Source organism: Dioscorea cayenensis, chromosome 11 (assembly GCF_009730915.1).
Source record: "Dioscorea cayenensis subsp. rotundata cultivar TDr96_F1 chromosome 11, TDr96_F1_v2_PseudoChromosome.rev07_lg8_w22 25.fasta, whole genome shotgun sequence".
In the NCBI taxonomy this organism is placed as follows: Eukaryota; Viridiplantae; Streptophyta; class Magnoliopsida; order Dioscoreales; family Dioscoreaceae; genus Dioscorea; species Dioscorea cayenensis.
The window spans coordinates 21,712,071-21,732,707 of NC_052481.1; the positions used below are offsets into that span (position 1 = coordinate 21,712,071).

General features: G+C 30.2%; 1 protein-coding gene and 1 long non-coding RNA gene across 2 annotated transcripts; both read left to right on the plus strand.

Annotated features, from left to right (window-relative positions):
• Positions 1 to 866: 866 nt before the first annotated feature.
• Positions 867 to 2,988, plus strand: LOC120271473. The gene is made up of 3 exons (XR_005540043.1): positions 867 to 1,590; positions 2,356 to 2,463; positions 2,766 to 2,988. It is a non-coding gene; the product is annotated as an uncharacterized LOC120271473 (long non-coding RNA).
• A 4,641-nt stretch (positions 2,989 to 7,629) lies between these two features.
• Positions 7,630 to 8,638, plus strand: LOC120272505. The gene is made up of 2 exons (XM_039279342.1): positions 7,630 to 8,052; positions 8,161 to 8,638. Exons 1-2 carry the CDS (start codon positions 7,656 to 7,658, stop codon positions 8,346 to 8,348), a joined length of 585 nt encoding a protein of 194 aa, XP_039135276.1. The 5' UTR covers positions 7,630 to 7,655; the 3' UTR covers positions 8,349 to 8,638.
• Positions 8,639 to 20,637: the final 11,999 nt, after the last annotated feature.

Consider the following 20,637-nt stretch of genomic DNA (forward strand, 5'->3'; position numbering starts at 1 on the left):
CCTGTCTGGGTTGGTGATTATTGAACTTTTCCTTTTCAGTAGGAATCGTTTATTCCACCCAGTCTACATTTTTTTTAAAATTATTTTTCTCTTATTATAATAATTAATTAATTATTACTATTACTATTATTATTATTATTTTTTTATTTTGGTCAGAATGAAAAGAAGTAACTTAGGAAGGGAAAAAAGATGATGTAACACTTTGATATGAAACAAAATATGTTGTATTTTTTGATAAATAAAAGTGATAACAAACATGGGGGAAAAAGGGGTTGTTCGTGTTTGTGTTTTTGGCGGTGGTTTAGGGGGTGTGGCGGGGCCACATGCATGGGGCTGAGGGTGCATGCGAACGTAAGCGCAGCGCATCGGCCCTGAGTGACTGTGTGGGTCTCACTGCACCCATGTCTTTCTCTTCTTTTGCGTTTCACATGACCATGTCTTTCTCTTCTCTTCTCTCCTCTCCTTTTATCAAGTGTTGTCTTTTAGGCTTGGGAATGAGATCCCTTTTATTTCCCCACATCTCTCTCTCTCTCTCTTTCTCTCTCTGTTTCTGTGGGTTGCTTTTTAGGACCATTATTTATCTTTATGTTGTTATTTTTTTTGGAGTGGTAGTTTGGTATGGTAAAACTACTAGTTACTTGTCTTTACAAATGTAAAAGACTCTGTTGAAAAAAACGAAAAAAATGAAGGGAGGATGTTGATCACTGTGTCATTGTCTTGAGCCGGTCAATTGTTCTCCTTCTTCCTGTCAAGGTATCTGTCTGATTGCTACCCTTGCCGGCTTTCCACTTTTCAAGTGCCTGCCTCACTGTTTCACACTGTGTCTGCGCTCGCGCGTCTTTGTGAGAGATAGTGAGATATACTGCTCCTCTCTCTCTCTCTCTCTCTCTTTTTCTGTTCTGATATCAAATAATAGAAGGCCTACTTTTGTTTTTCTTGTTCTATTTCATTAAAAAAAATAAAAAATAAAAACTTTGATAATAAAAAGTTAATGTGCTGTGCTTGTCTTAGACTGTGATGTTTTGTGGAATATTACCATTGCACTGCTAAATTCTGGAATCATTAGAACTTGCTTAGATTAGATATGCAGCACTCTTGACTAAGTAGTCAAATAATGTGTTAGTTTTCACCTTGATTAGAAGTTTAGAATCTATACTCTTTTATCTAAAGGTATTGATTCCAGACATTACTTCCAAAGAAGAAGAAAGAAAGTAACTAGCGGTATAAAAATAGCCAAACAGAGGAGATTGTTAGAGTGAGTTGGTCTAGCAACTGCACCTCCAACTCTGGCCTCACGTCCAAAGTGTGAAGGAACGTTGCAACTCTGAACTTCCTCCTATCTTTCTACATATAACTTTAATCACCTCACCCTCCCTCTCTCCATATATATATATATATATATATAGCATATAGAGGATGTATGTCTTATTTGTTGATTGTGTTTGTTGATTGTGAGTAGCTGATGGAGAACTCCAAAGGGATCGCATTGATCTCTCTCTTTGCTTTGTGTTTGAGCAGCGAGATCATGCGTTCCCTTCGGAATTTTCCGTCTGCTTCTTCTTATCCTGCCTTGTTTTGCTAGAGGAAGAGGTATACATATGTTCAAAAACTCTGTTTGTCCCATGTTCATGAGAAAAATTCTATGTGAAAGAAGACTTGGTTCAAAGAAGGCACCAGGTTCTGATTTGCTTTTGTTCCATTATTTTAATATCAAGGTACAAATATTCCTTGCTGAAAACCAATTATTATTATAAGGTTTGTTTAATTTGTATTTAGGAGAACTATTACAGAGATATAGAACTAGTGTTTGTATCTTAGTTTGCTTATGTCCTTTCTATTTTCAGAATGATTCTTTGGTATCTTATTCTTATGTAGTGGAATGACAACAATTCATTGAGCAGAATGAGTTTCTTTCCCATTCTCTTTGTTGCTTTAATTTTTCTTTTCTTTTTGCTCTTTTTCTTCGTCTTGTCCTTCGCCTTTTTATTTTCTCTGTTTTTCTGAGCTAAAAATACACTCAATAAACATTGAATAAGTCCATGTTTGATCCCCTTGCTTTCAGTTTCTTTTGTTCAAACAGTCACATAGTCTCAACAAATATCCATTCATGCAACTAACTGCTCAGTTAATGAAACTTGAATCCATTCTTTTGTTTCAGAAGATACATATCTATTGTTTTAAGACAACTCTCAAGATGAATGTTGTGTTTGAATACAGTATCTTTTGGAAGTTTGGAACTGACTTAAAAAAAAAAAAGTTTGCAAGAATGTATACTTGATTATTTTGGTGGGCAATTGTTTCTGATTTTTTTTTTTCTCATTAATTTGGACAATATTTCATTGATTTTACATGCAGATGAACAACACTATGAATGAGTGATGGTTGTGATTAATGTCAGGACATGAACATGCATGCATGAGCAGAGGCTTGTCCATATATGGAGCTGTCTAATGGCTTTATCTTGTGAGTACTTAAATGCTTATGCTTCAAGTTAGTTGGCCAAGATACCTCTTTATTATTATCTTTCTTTACATGTCCTTCATATATCTGCTTGTTTTCTTTAAAGCAAATATTTAACTTGCTTATCATACTCACTTGAAATTAATTAGTGAAGATCATAATGTGTAATGGAGCAAAGGCAAGATGAAGTGTGAAACTTAAATGGATAATAAAAGAAAAAAATTGTTTTGATTTTCTCTTGATTATCTTATCAAATGTTTTGTTTTATCGGTTGCTATCTATATAACACTTTTGGCTTCTTTCAGGCATGGTTGGATTGAATGGTGGGGGCAATTAGTCACAAATCTTGAACATGGCTAAAGAGAAAAATCAAGTGATGTTGTATATATATCATACATGGTGTATGATTTCAGGGATGGACTAGTTTTTGCATTAGATTGAGATTGATTGATTATCTTGTCTTAAAATGTTTAATCATACCACGTTTAATTATATAAAGTTGGCATTTTACTTTTATGGTTTTTAACATGTGTCCCTGGAACATCTTGATTTTATCTACTTTTAGATTCAAGGGTAGAGATGGCAATTTGTACCCTACCCGACGGGAGATACCCAGTGCCAGATCTCGGTCAAAGAGGTATCACCTCTTTGACCGAGTAAAGGGTGAAAGTGTACTCGTTAGTTTTTTTGAGCTGACGGGTCGGGTAGGGCATGACGCCCTACTCTACCCGATCTACCCCTTACCCTTCACCGTTGAAGAGATGCGGGTAAAACCCGCACTCCCGTACCTTACCCTCCTCATATATATATATATATAATTTTTTTATTAAACTAAACATTTACTCACAATTTACTCAATATCTATTTTCATGGTGATTAATTTGAAAATAATACTTCAAATTTTTCTCTTAATATATTATTTTTAAATTTTTATTTAATTTCTATATTTATATTTGATAATATTATTAAAATTGAATTTTTAGATATATATTAAGAATCATAATTAAATTTAAAAATAAACAAATATAAAAAATAATGTTATAATAATTTATTCTATAAATTATAAAAAAACATCCCGAAAAAAATAAAGATACTAATAAAAATCAATTGGATATAAACTCATGAGAATTACTTTTTAATGTTTTTTTATATTCAAAAACTTTACTAGATATTTATAAAAATTTGAAGCTATATAAAATATAAATAGTAGATATATGAAAAAAATTTAAAACAAAAACCAAGATAGTTAAACATGAACAAAACAAAAAGGTGGAGTTACCATTGAGTCCCTAAATAAATGCTCGTTTTTATGTGATTATATAATTTAAGATAAACAAATATATATCAACTTGAATTTTTGAATTTATGGACATGTGTTTAAAGATTAGTAATATAATGTATAATTAATTTATTTTTTTATTATTATTTAAATTTAATTCGATAATTTGAACAATGAGAGTAACAACGAGTAAGTGGGTACTGCTGAGATATCCCAGTACCCTCTACTGGGTAAGGGTAAGGGTATGATTTTTTTACCCCTGAAGAGTGCGGGTAAGGGTACGGGTATGGGGTAGGGTTTATGGGTAAGGGTAAGGGTTTTGGCATACCCTACCCATACCCTATCCGTTGCCATCCCTATTCAAGGGGTTATATATATATATATATATATATATATAAAAATAAATAAAATCATGAGAATTTTTAGAGGGCGCATTCTCTATGAAATTTAGGGTTGTTTTACAATAGCAATTGAATTTACATTTAATGATTACTATATATATATATATATATATAATAAAATCATGAGAATTTTTAGAGGGCGCATTCTCTATGAAACTTATGGTTGTTTTACAATAGCAATTGAATTTACATTTAATGTTTACTGCAGTTGAATTTTCATCTAATGATTACTATCAATTAATATATATAGTAGATAACACTAACTTGTTAGTAACTCTAAAAACATACAAATGATGTTTTGCCGTGTAGATGTATATATATATATTCATTTTATTAATTTTTAATATTTAGAAAATGTTTGTTTTGGTCTAAGTCTATGGATTGTGGTTGTTGAAATAGTCCTTATTGTTGACATTGTGGCACACTTTGTCATACCACCTTTTCTTTTAATTATTTTTTTAAAAATATAATGGTAATGCACTTAGTACAACAAATTTTTTATATTAGCACTTAAAAAAAAAAAATCTTTTAGTAAAATGTGTGCGGTTGGCTATATCAATAATCACATTAACTTTTATGACAGTGATTTAAAAAAAATTTGTAAAGTTCTTAAGCCAAAATAAATAGATTTATATTCTAAAGATAAGAGACATTCATACAACTTTTTAAGTATGAAATTTAAGCTATTTATACTTGATTATTTTCATAACAAATGATATTATCTATAGATACATAATTATGTATATACGCACCAAGCATTTTACCTTTAAAAGTTAGAATAGTAATATTAATAAATGATTAATATTCCTAACCCCTTCTTGACCCCAAAAAATCAAAATTTTAATCCCTGACTTGGTCCTTTTAACTCATTTGAACACCAAGAGCACTGCTTTTTCTTAAAATGCTTCACTTAATTTAATCTTTCACTTTAATATCCAAAATTAATACACACATCTAATACTCTATAATACTAACTCAAAAAATTTAAAAAAAAACCAATAAATAAATAAAATTATTATTAATACATTCAAAATTAGGAATTGAAAAATAAAGAGTCGTGGCGAATGTGTGTTGTGGTTTTGCCCAGTCCAATTGGCCAAAAATTAAGTTTAATATTTATTGAAAAATATATAATATTTATTTAATAAAAATAGAATTAAATACATTATTTTATTGTTATAAAACCAATAGACTGTCCAAAGAGATATAAATGAATAACAATAATAATAGGAGAAAATAATGGAAAAAAACTTCTATGTCTTCAATATACTATATAAAATTCATCTGAAATATTATTTGAAAAATATTTCTAAAAATATAATAGTTATTTAATAATAGAATTAATGGAAAGGCTGGACTTTACAAATGAGTCCTTGGTTCAATGGATGGGAAACCCTAGTCTTCAATCAAAGACCATGGAAGCCATTATTGCTAAATAAGACATTGTCAAAAGAAATGGAAAGAAATACTTTTTTTTTTCTTCATTTTCTTTTGTGTTTGCTTATATAAAGAAAATAAAACTGGCACAATTTGATAATTAAATAAGAAAATTATTGAATGATATATATATATATTTCCTTAGTTATATAGCTTTGATAATTATTTTTCATTAATTTCAATGCTTCTATTGAATAAACTTCAATGACCTGTTTAACTTGTATGAAAATTTCATCATTTGTGTCTTAAGATTTGAATTGAGACTTTCAAATAATTCATTAATGAATGTGAATGTTGGAACTTGGAAGTCAATCTTCTAAATTGAAACTTGTAAGTCCAACCAAAAAAGGAAATTAATGTTCTTGGCCTGAAACTTCCATTATATGTATTCTTATTTCTTATATTTATTTTGGAAGTCAGTCATAAGTCCACAAACATGGGAAGTGTTCTTTGACTGAAACTTCCGTTCTAGAGTTCATTCCCATATTTTTAGGATTAGGGATAGGGTTGAAAAGGGATTGCCTACATGCATGGAACCCGCTAGCTAGTAATAAAAAACTATTTAATTAAACACTAAAAATACTCATTATCAATTATGAATTATTTTTTTATTAAATTGGTTTCATGTTATCAATTATACCAAATGGTTTAATTAAGGCTACCTAAAATTTTTCATATAAGTGCCAATGACTTTTTAGTCTATTGGGACATAGCTAGTCTCTTATATATGTAAGATATTTCAAACTTCAATTCTGGTAGAGTGAGGCACAAGTGTGTTAAAATAGTAAGTCTACTCTTTTGCAAGTTCTTAGACATTGATTTTTTCACATTTCGTAAAAAAATATTCACATAAACATATTTTTTGTTTTCATTAAGTTCTAGTAGCACAAAGGATTATCTTCTATTCTATGTAGATACCCAAAAATTACAAGACTTCTTGTTAATAATACTTCATTAGGCTGTTTGTTTGTTCTTATCATCTATTAATGAATGCTTTATTAGGTTGTTTGATGTACTTATCATCTATTAATGCATTAAAATACACCCTAGCTAGTCAAACCATAACAAATTGCATTAGGTCAGGGTTAATTACTTCTTACAAATTAATAAATGTTTTTAATATGTACTTTTCTCTATATTTTATCATTTTATTAATGTTGATTTCTTTAAAATTTTCAAAATGTTTCATAAAATGTAATCTTTTTTCTCATTTTTATTTATAACGCTCATCAACATTTTCCTTAGTATCCCATAAATTATTTGTTTAGCCACAAGATTATTTATTTCAAACCTTAAATTTAGATCAATTAAGTAAAATAAATAAGAATAATCATATAAATAAAAAAAACTAATATAAAAAAATTGCTCATATACCTTCAATTCAAACTCATGTTTGTTGCTTCCAATAAAATCACAAAAACATTCATAACTTATAAAATATTTATTTTTATTTTTTATGTTTATTTGGTTTTTATATATTAATTAAATGTGGATAAACAACATCATATATGTACAGAAGTTAAAATTAATTTTTCAACACACATGCATTTTATCTTATTTGAATTAAAATTTGAACTCATCTTCTAAAAGAGATCATTAGTGTTTCATATTAATCTATCAAACAGTCAAGAAAAAGAAGAAAGCAATTAATAAATGACTTATTTCCTAACAATCGCATGCAAAACATGCATACTATATATTTTCCAACAATGACTATGAAAAAGTCATACAAAATTACAATATTTGTTCAACATTTTTCCATATATCAATTGCGTATAAGACTGACTGTCAAGACAAGACTCTTTAATTTTAAGCGTCCAAGACCTTCATTCCTTTCATCATTAACATCTTAATTTACTTCTCTAAACTACTAACAAAATATCACAAACTCTCCCACAACTACTTTCTAGAGTCTCACAATCTCTATAACAGTACTAAACCTAACCAATGTAGAAGTCTAAACAAGTCACTATTCTTGAAGTACTATAAAACCCCCTCTAAACCTCCCATCCATTCTCATCTCACACTTAATACCAAAACCCTTTGAAAAAAACACACCTCCATCTCCTCCTCCATTAATGGCTTCCAAGAACTCAATGTTTCTAGCCTTGGTGCTTGTTCTAAGTGCAACATTAACCATGGCCAAAGACATAGAATGTGAGAACATGGAGGTAAGCAAGTGTGCCTTCTCGGTGTCCTCCACCGGATTCCGGTGTGTTCTCGAGAAGAGATTGGCTCTCCGGGGACGTTTGGAGGTGCAAACATGCCGTACTTCTACCATCAAGGCAGAGAGCTTTAAAGGATTTGTAGAGACCGATGAATGTATTGTCGGTTGTGGCCTCGATCGAACCTCTTTCGGTATCTCCACCGATGCTCTTCTTGAGCCTCATTTCACCGATAAACTTTGCTCTAATCAGTGTTACAATGGTTGTCCAAACATAATTGATTTATACTTCAATCTCGCCGCTGGTGAAGGTCTGTCTATGATATGATAAACTTTTTCATTTTTGTTAAGAGTTAACAAGGGGCTTCTCTTAGATTTTATTTCTTAATTTTTAAATTAATGTAATGATATTTTGGCAGGTGTTTTTTTACCAAAGATGTGTGAAGTGAGACAAGGTAGAGCACGTCGGGAGATGGTGGAGTTGAGGAGTGGTGGAGGTAAATTGGTGGCAGCGGCGGCCGTGCCGGAATCCATGGAGTCTCATGCTTCATCTCCTCAGAGCTCTGTGGTGTTTTTAGGTTTAGGGCCAGTTCAGCCACCTTTGTAAAACATAGAGACATATATATACATGCATGGCTGACATGCATGCATGTATATATATATATATATAATAAGTATGGAATGTAAGCTTAGTTAGTTTGTTTGGAAATAAGGTTGCATGTGAGTCTCTTTCATGCATGAAGGGTAAGATAGTTGTGCAAGGGCTAGTTGTACGTAGAGTACTATTTGTGAAGATTGAGAACAAATATTTGTTCAGAGTTGTGCTTTCATACTTGTCATGTATTCTTGTAATTGATGATGATCTTCGAATAAAGTTCTGCAGTTTTTTTTTTTTAATCATTGTTGTTGTTGTTCTTCTGATTTAAAGGTCTTACCGATATCTTGATTTATTTATTTTTATTTGTTTTTATTAACTTGGAAATTATAATGATAGAAAATTCATTCATGGAATGTATGAAAGGGGATATTTGCATTTGACTTCCATCATGTTATCCCAGCTTTTTGTGTGTGTTTTAATGAAAATTTGCGTTGTATATGTCTTTGAAAAATTCTTTTGAAAATTGGTTTAAAAAAATTGAGAAAACTTTTCTTCTAACTGATTAAAACTAATTTAAGTTAAATATTTTAAATTTTATTTTTTAATCCATAATATGTATTTGCTAACGTTAACATTTAAAAAATAGAGTAATTAAATCAATCAAGAAATGCTTGGTTGTAATGTTTGGTCGGTTAATTTATGTAATAACTTAAATGAGAGAATTTTGTTTTAAAATGTAAACAAGTAATGGATTGAATAATTGATGTTTGATTTGTGAGATAAATAAAATACCAACTCATTTGTAATTAGATGACAAAATAAGATATTTTTTTTAAAAAAATATAATTTATTAAAAGAAGGACAACCAGTACGAAGAGAATCAGATACAAAGAGAGTCAGAAACAAAAGTAAAATTAGATTTAAAAATTTTAATAAAAACGAAGAATGACTATAAGTGCAAACTCAAAAAAACAAATGACCACAAGAATTGAAAAGGACACGGGGAAAAATGGCGAGGATCAAAATCACAAAAATATAAGATTTAAAATTAAAGTTAACATATAATAATATTGTAAACTTAACACCAACAAATAAAAATATATATTACCAAGTCATTATAGTCTGTTAACAATATGAATAGGATTATTATAAACACAATATGAATAGGATTATTTTAAACATAATATATATATATATATATATTAACCAGAACTTTATAGTAGTCCTTTTCTCCAGAGATTTATTGACATTTACCATAATTATAACCAAAAGCCGACCATTCACTTGGAACTCCGTGATTAGTGGAAAAAATTAAAGCGGTCACTTGTAACACATGTTCCATTTCTTGATCCAATTGTATGGGAATGCATGGCGTGACACAACTAAATATTGTGCCTACTTATTAGTACTTGGATGCTTAAAAAGTCTTTTAATGTTACCTCATTTTCTGTCTTGTAAGACATCAAAGTTAGGCACCTTTGATTAAGTGACAAAGTTCCATAAGAATGTCTTACTCTACCTACTATTCTCTTAAATCTTTCATTTGATTTTAAATCAAAAGGAAAATCATAATTTGCAATTATTAAATGAGAATGAAATATAAATTTGTTCTTTTCTTTATATATATATCAAAATATATTTAATTGTCATATCTTGCCTACACAAATAATTATTATTTATCTATATATTGCTGTAAAACATATTGATTAAATTAGCTGTACTTGAATTAAAGAGTAAGTTACTAAATGGGAAAAAGAAATCTAACAGAGTTATGAAAATTCATAAAATATCTTTTTTTTCTTTAATAATTCTAAAATTATGAGTAAAATGTATTTATGGGATGTAAAATATGAGGATTATTTTGATGGGCATATTATATTAACTTCTTTAGTTCACATTAAGATATTAATAGATATATTATATTGATTTGCTTAGATCATTAAGGGAATAATTGAGAATTTGATATATTTGAAATTATAATTAAATGCATTTGTATAAAATTGTTAAATATTAGAAAAATAAATAACTTACTCATAATGCTCCATATATCTCTATACAGTAGAATAACTAAAGTATCCTTGCTTATCTTTATCGTTATTATAATAATCAAACTTCTCGTTCTTATTTTCATTAATAAAATGATCATACTAATATACATATTATCCTAAAAATTTAGGCCTTTTTGTCCGGTTTAAGACATACTGGTATTATTATTATTTTAATATGAAATCTAAAATAAGGGTATTTTTAAATCTAAAACAAAGAGTTTAATATTAATTTTCTTTTGTAAAAGTTACATTCCCATTGTGAGAGAAATTTCAATAATACTATTTAGAGCGAAGAGTTTCAAATTCTCATGTTTCATATGAATTTAAAACTCACAAGAATCAAATTTTGGTAAGAAGAAAATGCTATAAACCAAAAAGTCCTTATAGAAGATATAAGCAAAATTTTGTCATTTTAGTATTTGTGAATAAAAAAATAATCGAGTGTTAATGGTGATCTCTTAGCGGAAAATTCCTTGCTTAGAGTGGTCATTTCGGAGATGATCTGAGATCAAGCCCCAAATCCCAAATAAGGTGAGGGCACATGTGGATTGAGATATTAATTTCATGTATGTGCGCATCCCTAATTTTTTTTAGATGTGAGATATTTGTTGTCTATTTGTTAAAAAAAAAAGAAGGTAAAATTATGGAATTAAAATAGAAGTTGTGTTAATTGATATTTTTTTAGGGTTATAATACTAGATAGTATTTTTTTTTTTGGGAGGTTAGATACATAATTATGCATATTTCAAAGTAAATGCAATAAATAAATAAATAAATAAAAAATAATATCAAATAATTAAGTGGCTAAGAAAGAAACTAAGTTGGATCTTATGGGCGGCCTACAATCCATATATATACCTTCCAAACTACGTTAGTGTGAACAAGTTCTTGCCAACTTACAATTATATATATATATAAAAGGACCTCATTTAGAAATTTGAAGTTAAAATTTCCAAATTTTACTTATCAATGATAAAAAAATTCTAAGTGAACAAAAATTTAGATGAAAATGTAACTTACTATATTTTATAACATCTTGTTTTAATGTATTGCCCATTTACATTTCATCATCCAAATTTATTATTATTATATTTTGATCAATAATGCGAGAAACACAATTTTTTTAAAATAAATAATTTAATAAAATAAAAATAAAAAAGTGAGAAAAATGAACTTTTTCCCTCGATGACAGATTATCTATTAAGAGAATACAACTCAAATTAGTCTATTAGGTCTCTGTATACTTTATTCTGAGTTTTACTTGAATACTTGTACTATTTTGTTACTTGTACTACATGCATGACATATTTTCTGTCTTATCGTGCTATTTGCTGTAATTTTTTGTCAAAAAATTAAGACATTAAAATAGAAGTTGTATTAATGGATATTTTTTGTAGGGTTAAAATACTATATAGTATTTTTTTTTAAAGTTAGATACATAATTAGGTATATTTAAAAGTAAATGAAAGAAAAACTAATATCAAATTAGCGGCCGAGGAAGAAACCAAGTTGGATCTTGTGTGCCGGCCTTCAATCAATATGACCTCCCAAACTGCGTTAGTGTGAACAAGTTCTTACCAACTTAAAAATTTTATATATATATATATATATATATATATATATATATATATATTACCTCATTTAGAAATTTGAAGTTAAATTTCAAAATTTTACTTATTAATGATCAATAATTCTAAGTGAACAAAACTTTAGATGAAAATGGAACTTACTATATTTTATAACATTTTCTTTTAATGTATTTCACATTTACTTTTTATCATCCAAAATTTTATTATTATTATTATGATTTGAACAAAACCAAATTTTTTTAAATAAATAATTTTATAAAAATAAAAAAAATAGTGAGAAAAATGGCTTTTCTTCTCCTGATGACGAAACATCCTATGATAGAACATCTATTACGAGAATACCACTCAAATTAGTTTGTTCGGTCTCTATATACTTTATTCTAAGTTTCACCTGAATGCTTGTACTGTTTTGCAATTTGTACTACATGCATGACATATTCTTTGTCTTACCGTACTATTTGCTGTAATTTTTTATCAAAAAAATTAAGACATTAAAATAGAAGTTGTGTTAATGGATTTTTTTTTGTAGGGTTAAAACATTAGATAGGTTTTTATTTTTTTTTTTGGTGGGGAGGATAGATGTATAATTAGGTATATTTCAAAGTTAATGAAAAAAACTAATATCAAATTAGTGGCCCAAAAAGAAACTAAGTTGGATCTTATGGGCCGGCCTTCAATCAAAATATGACCTCTCCCAAACTAACAAGTTCTAACCAACTTAAAATTACATATATAAAAAAAGGACCTCATATAGAAATTTGAAGTTAAATTTCCAAATTTTACTTATTAATGATTAATAATTTTAAGTGAACAAAAATTTAGATGAAATTGGAATATACGTTATTTTATAACATCTTGTTTCAATGTATTGCATATTTAAATTTTATCATCCAAATTTTTTATTATTATTATTATTGTTATTTGTTCAATAAATTGAGAATTTTTAATAAAATAAATAATTTAATAAAAAAAAAAAAATAGTGAGAAAAATGGCCTTTCTTCTCCAGTGACAGAGCATCCTATGACAGAACATTTATTAAGGGAATACCGTTCAAATTAGACTGTTCGATCTCTCTACACTCTATTATGAGTTTCACCTGAATGCTTGTACACTATTTTTATTAGTTGTACTACACACATGACACATTCTATGTCTTACAATGCTATTTGCTGTAATTTGTTTGTCAAAAAATATGGTATTAAAAAATAGAAGTTGTGTAAATGGATATTTTTTGTAGGGTTAAAATATTAGATAGTATTTTTTTTGTTGGAGGTTAATTAGGTATATTTCAAAATAAATGAAACAAATTAATATCAAATTTGTGGCCCAGAAAGAAACTAATTGTTGGATCTTGTGGGCCGGCCTTCAGTCTATATGACCTCCCAAACTACATTGGTGTGAACAAGTTCTTGCTAACTTAAAATTATATATATAGAAAAAGACCTCATTTTGAAATTTGAAGTTAAATTTCCAAAGTTTACTTATTAATGATCAATAATTCTAAGTGAACAAATATTTTTAATGAAAATAGAACTAACTATATTTTATAACATCTTGTTTCAATGTATTGCACATTTACATTTTATCATCCAAATTTATTAGTATTATTATTATTATTATTACTACTACTACTACTATTATTATTATTTGATCCATAATGTGAGTAACCCAAATTTTTTTTTAAATAAGTAATTTAATAAAAATAAAAATAATGAGAAAAATGGTCTATCTTCTTCGGTGACAGAATATCCTATGACAGAACATCTATTAAGAGAATACCACTCAAATTAGTCTGTTTGGTCACTGTATACTCTATTATGAGTTTCACCTGAATGCTTGTACTATCTTTGTTACTTGTACTACACGCATGACATATTCTTTTATCTTACTGTGCTATTTACTGTAATTTTTTGTTAAAAAATTATGATAGTAAAATAGAAGTTGTGTTAATGGATATTTTTTGTAGGGTGAAAAATACTAGATAGTATTTTTTTGGAAGTTAGATACATAATGAGTTATATTTCAAAGTAAATAAAAAAACCTAATATCAAATTAGTGGCTCAGGAAGAAACTAAGTTGGATCTTGTGGGCCGGCCTTCAATCAATATGACCTCCCAAACTACGTTCGTGTGCACAAATATTTTTTCGACTTAAAATTATGTATATTAAAAAAAGGACCTCATTTAGAAACATGAAGTTAAATTTCCAAATTCTACTTGTTAAGGATCAATTATTCTAAGTGAACAAAAGTTTAGTTGAAAATGGACCTTACAATATTTATAACATCTTGTTTTAATAATGTATTACACATTTACATTTTATCATCCAAAATTTATGATTATTATTATTATTATTATTATTTGATCAATAATGCGAAAAAATCATTTAAAAAATAAATAATGTAATAAAAATAAAAAATAGATAGAAAAATGTCCTTTCTTCTCCGGTGACAAAATATTGTATAACAGAACATCTATTAAAAGAATACTGCTCAAATTAGTTTGTTTCGTCTCTTTATACTCTATTCTGGTTTTACGTGAATGTTTGTAATATTTTTGTTACTTGTACTATATGCACGGCATATTCTCTGTCTTATAGTGCTATTTGCTATAAATTTTTGTCAAAAAATTATGAAATTAAAATAGAAGTTCTGTTAATGGATATTTTTTTTTGTGGGGTTAAGATATTAGATAGTACTTTTTTTTGGAAGTTAGATACATAATTAGTTATATTTATAAGTAAATGAAAAAAACTAATAACAAGTTAGTGGCCCAAAAAGAAACTATGTTAGTGTGAATAAGTTCTTGCCAACTTGAAATTATATATAAAAAAGGACCTCATTTAGAAATTTGAAGTTAAAATTCCAATTTTACTTATTAATGATCAATAATTCTAAGTGAACAAAAATTTAGATGAAAATGGAGCTTATGATATTTTATAACATCTTATTTTAATGTGTTTCACATTTACATTATATCATCCAAATTTTTTATTATTATTATTATTATTATTATTATTATTATTATTATTATTATTATTATATCGATAATATTGCAAGAAAACCAATTTTTTTAAAATAATTTAATAAAAATAAAAATAAATAGTAAAAAAAATGGTCTTTCTTCTCCTGTGCATGATAGAGCATCCTATGACAAAGACATAATATCGTTCAAAGTTACTTTTTCTCTATACTCTATTTTAGGTTTCACATTATTATAATGCATTGAATACTGATACTATTTATGTTACTTGTACTCAACGCATGATATATTATCTGTCTTACCGTGCTATTTGCTGTAATTTTTTGTCATTTAGTACGCATATGTTTCGAGTGAAATTTTGTAAAGATTATCATATTTATTTTATAACAAATATCATATTTATACTGCAACAAACTCAATAAATTTGAAACAAACCATTGTTTTCCAAATATGAAAAAAGAAAGAAAATATATACATAATATTTTTTTTTCTTTCAAAATTTAGGGTTTCAATCTTCTCTTGCTCTAATGAACGGCTGAGATCTCACAGAACCACTTTTGCTATTCAGACCTTGACAGTGAATCTTGGGAAAGGGCCGCTTGAATAGGAAACGGGAAACGGAGTTTGAGACATGCAACCAATGGTGACTTGACACGTCACATATTAGGGTAGCAAACTCGTTTCTCCTTACACCTTCTTTGTCATTAAATAGAGAAGGAACCCTGACACTCTCCTTACACTCATCTCTGTCTTTTTCTTCTCTTCCTCTTTTCTCCATTGATTCCTCTTCTCCTCCCTCTTTGAAATCCTTCCATGTTTGAAGTTGATCTTTGAATCTCAGGTAAGGAATCATCTGATAATCACTATGTAGAAAATTGAGATCTAGAAGAACAAGTTTCTTATAGAAAATAACCTGAAAATCTCAGCCACTTGATCAGGAAAATTCACACAAGCTCAAGAAACCAGAAAAATCAGTAAAACATAGATCAACTGTTCAAAAATAAGGATATCAGACTTTATATAACTCTGTTTCCTCTGAAACTTAATACCAAAAAGAGTTGAGATCATGAAAAACAACTTTCTTATACAAAGTTTGGATAAAAACTCACTCAATTAAGCAGGAAAATTCATACAAGAAGAGGCTTCACACAAAAATATATTCAGAAAAAAACATCTCACAGAGAAAACAACAATTAAAACAACCTTTTATTCAAACTTCGGTGACTGAAAAGAAACAGGTTAGTCATAACCCACGCGTCTGAACCTGATCAACTCCACCGCTCTTCATCCAGACACATCTGTTTTGCCTAGAACTAAAGACACTATCTGTGATGATCAAATCTCAGCCGTTCATTGATTCTCAAATCCTTTGCTTCAGCAGCTGCCTCGAACTTACTCCTCTTCTCTGATGAACTGCATCTCAGCCGTTGATTTACTTCCAGCCAAAGTCTAACGAACTTAACCACTATTCAAACACTTGAAAAGACACTACTGTCCTTCCAATCTAAACTAAAGACACCAGGACAAATACAACAGCAGCAAACTTGATTCTCAACTCCAATTCTTCTTCAATTCTCTTCAGATTCAATCACAACTAACATCATCATCAGTTCAAGTTTCAGTCTTTGTTGTTTTTTTTTACTCATTTTTTCATCAGCCCAAAAGTCTGTATCTTTTTAGTTTTTGTATTTCTTCTTCTTCTTCTTAACCTTTTTTTTTAAAAGGTGGATAAACCAGAATATTCTTCTAACTTTTGCTTGTTATTGGGTTTATGGTTTGTTGATCAGGTTGCTGAAAGTGATGGAAAGGGAGCAAGCCATGAATGTCTCTTCTCAAGGTTCCAAGGCCGTTGCTGAAATTGGGAGTGGCCTAAGGGGAGCAATGAGAAGAAAGAGAGGGAGGCCCAGGAAGTATGTACCAGGTATGGCATCAAACTATGCTGCCGCTGCTGCCGCCGCTGCTGCTGCCATGGATGCATTTCCATTGCCCAGGAGAGGGAGTGGAAGGCCTTCTGGTTCTGGAAGTAGACAACGGTTGAGTTCTCCTGGTGAGTTGTTCATCTGATGAATTCTTGATTTATAACTCTGTTGTTGTTGATGATGATGATGATGATGTTCTTTTGTGTATCTGGAAATTGGGATGTTTGATACTGTTGATTTACTGTCTTAATTTGTCAGGGAATTCGGTCACTGGGCCAGTTGGAATAGGCCTCATGAATTCATACATGATCATCATTGATGTTGGGGAGGTATGAATTCTTTGGTCAATTTTATATTGGTTTATGTCTATCTGATATTCATTATCTGTTATGTGGATTTCTCTGCAATGAAACATTGTTTTCTGCATCTAAAGATGTGCTTTTTTCTGCAGAATATTGCAGAAAAGATAATATCTTTTACTGAAGAGGGTCCAAAGCATTTATGCATCATATCAGTGAACGTTTATGTCTCCTCCGCCACTCTTCGCCGTCCTTCTACTGCCGGTGGTGTTGTCACTTATGAGGTTCAGTACAAAACTGTATAATTAATGAATGATGTGTAGTTTGTAACATCTAGAATTTTTTTTTTTTTTGAAAGAGCACTCAATTGTGTATTGAACTATTTAATTTTTATAGTATTTGTTCATGAATCTATGCAGGGTACAACGCTCGACATCTGGTTCTCTTACACCTGATGAAGATGGTGAATTAGTGATAAGTGTGGATGGATTAAGCATAACTCTTTCTAGCTCTGACGGTAGAGTGATCGGTGGATGTGTTGGTGATGTACTCATAGCTGCAACCCGTGTTCAGGTCAACTGCGCTCAATCAGTAATCAATCTTAAAATTAACTCTGGTATATACTATCAATTTCATATTAGCATATTTACATTATATATAATCTGTTTTCTGTCAGGTGGTTGTGGGGGTTTTCAGTGCTCTTTTGAAGAAGAAGAAGACCGAATCAACACCGACACTGATCTTGAAATTGAACCTGAAACAAGCAACATGCCTGCTCGCCGAAAGCGGGTCTCAGTGTCCAGGGGAGGATAGTGTGCAGGATGCCAAACTTGAGATAGACAAAACTAGGGATGGCAAAATTTGATCCGCCCCGATTCGCCCCGATTCGCCCCAATTTTGAGCGGGGTGGGGCGGGGCGGATTTGGTATTTGCTTGCCCCACTCCGCCCCACCCCGATAATAATTTAATTTATTATAAATATTATATAATGTATAGGGTAAATGAATTTTTTAAAAAATTTTCAATTAATTTCTTATGAATTGTCTTTAAAAATATATATTTTATATCTATTTTATAAATATTTTTAAGAATTTTAAATACTTATTTATAACTATAAGCAAGGTGGGAGATTAACGAAAAACAAAAAACGGGATGGAAATAGTGCCTCCCGGGTGGCCCGCCCGGCCCCGCCCCGCCGATGCCCCGCTTATTACCATGCGGGGCGGGATGGTAGAGCGCTCCCACCCCGCCCTCGTCCCCATCAGCTATCCCTAGACAAAACATGAATACTTGTACTATTTTTGTTACTTGTACTACATGCATGCATGACATGTTTTGTCTAACCGTACTATTTGTTATAAATTTTTGTCAAAAAATTATGAGATTAAAATTGAAGTTCTGTTAATGGATATATATTTTTTTTTGTAGGTTTAAGATATTAGACAGTATTTTTTTTGCAGTTAGATACATAATTAGCTATATTTAAAAGTAAATGAAAAAAAACTAATATCAAATTAGTGGCTCAAAAGGAAACTAGAACAAGTTCTTGCCTACTTAAAATTATATATAAAAAAAGGCACCTCATTTAGAAATTTGAAGTTAAAATTCCAAATTTTACTCATTAATGATCAATAATTCTAAGTGAAACAAAAATTAGATGAAAATGGAGCTTACAATATTTTAAAGTGGAAATTGCTAAAAACACCCTCAAAATTTGCAATATGCACAGATTCTCCCTTTAAATTTGGCTATTCATAAAAACCCCTTCCTTTTGAATACAAATGATTTTTTTAAACCCCCAAACATCTAATAGTTGATTGATAGAGTTAATTTGGAATTTTTATGGACTGAAAATTGTCCCTGCGTGGGAAGTTGTGGCAAGTGTCATGTGGTTTGACTATAATGCCCTTGGTGCAATGAGTTTCTATTTAAAAATGAGACTTCTATTTATAATATGAGGTATGAGGTTCTGTTTAAAAAATGAGTTTCTTGTTTAAAAAATGAGTTTTTTGTTTAAAAAAATGAGTTTTCTGCTTAAGAAATGAGGTTTCGTTTAAAAAAATGAGTTCTCTGCTTAAGAAATGAGTTTTCATTTAAGAAACGAGGTTTTTGTTTAAAAAAACATGAGGTCTCTGCTTTAAGAAATGAGTTTTTGAGGGTGTATTTATCACCCCCAAAATCTCTTTATCAGTAGCTTATGGGCCAAGGAGACAAAAAGCATGCGACTCACAATCACGACCACGCTGCATGAAAAACTGGGATTTTGAACCCCTAGAATTTTGATCTCCACTCGATCTAGATCTCGATCTTGCTGCAGAAAAAAGGTGCAACCTTTCGATGCCTTCTGCACGACGATGGAGCGCAAGCGGTCTTCCCTAAGGTCGACGACTGAAGAAGATGAAAGAGATGAGGTCGACTGACGTGGAAGACGATGAAGACGTAAGACAAAGACAGTGAGATCGAACCCTCATCGGTACCGCTTCCTCCCTCCGCTCTCGTCACCGACTTAGGCACCATGGATCCAAAACCCCTGAACGATCCCTAACCCTAACCCTATTGCTATCCATGTCATGCGGTCTCCGCAATCGAGAATGGTTCCGTTTCAGTTCAGTCGCCTTATCCGACGCCGCCATCGAAGACCTCACCACTCCGACCGCCAAGGAACGTCGCCAACCGAATCGCCAACGCCGACAAAGATTTCTCCTTTAAGACCCCACACCAAAGAAGCTACCTTCGAGATCGCCGCCAGATCTCGAGCTCAAGACTCAAGCGTCTCAGGCGAGATCGCCGACGATGAGATACTCAATGTCCCCTACTCAATGAGGTTTCGCTTAAAAATGAGGTCTCTGCTTAAAAAAATAAGCTCTCTGCTTTAAGAAATGAGTTCTCTGCTTATACGCTTGTTTGTCTTTGTTTAACTATCGATGTTTCGCTTAATATATTGCGCTTATGCTTTAAAAAAAGTGCTTAAATATCGTTATTTCTATTTAAATATGTACGAGTGACCAAGATTAATTGGTTTTTTTATATCCGGGATTAATTTATCACGTAAATATTTGTTTTTTCTCGTTTAAATATTAATGTTTTTTTGTTTAAAAAAATGAGTTTTATGTTTAAAAATGAGGTTTCGCTTTTAAAAAAATGAGTTTTCCGCTTTAAGAAATGAGTTTTTGTTTAAGAAATGAGCTCTGTTTAAAAGAAATGAGCTCTCTGCTTAAGAAATGAACTCTCTGTTTAAGAAATGAGTTCTCTGCTTTAAAAATGAGCTCTCTGCTTTAAGAAATGAGTACATGCAAAAAGGAATGCAAAAAGAATGAAAAATGTATGCAAAAAGGTTTAAAGGGCAATGATGGAATTTCATAACGCAGGGGTAAAAAGGATGAAACAATAAAAAAGCATGTCGGCGATGAAACTCATGGGTCGTTTTGGGAAGTTTTGAAATTATCGAGGGGTAAACGAAT

Bases quoted from the DNA above. Each gene is read 5' to 3' on its own strand.
- LOC120272505 (XM_039279342.1), top strand. From the start codon at position 7,656: ATGGCTTCCAAGAACTCAATGTTTCTAGCCTTGGTGCTTGTTCTAAGT. The intron at 8,053-8,160 runs GTCTGTCTATGA...ATATTTTGGCAG, and splicing joins CAATCTCGCCGCTGGTGAAG to GTGTTTTTTTACCAAAGATG.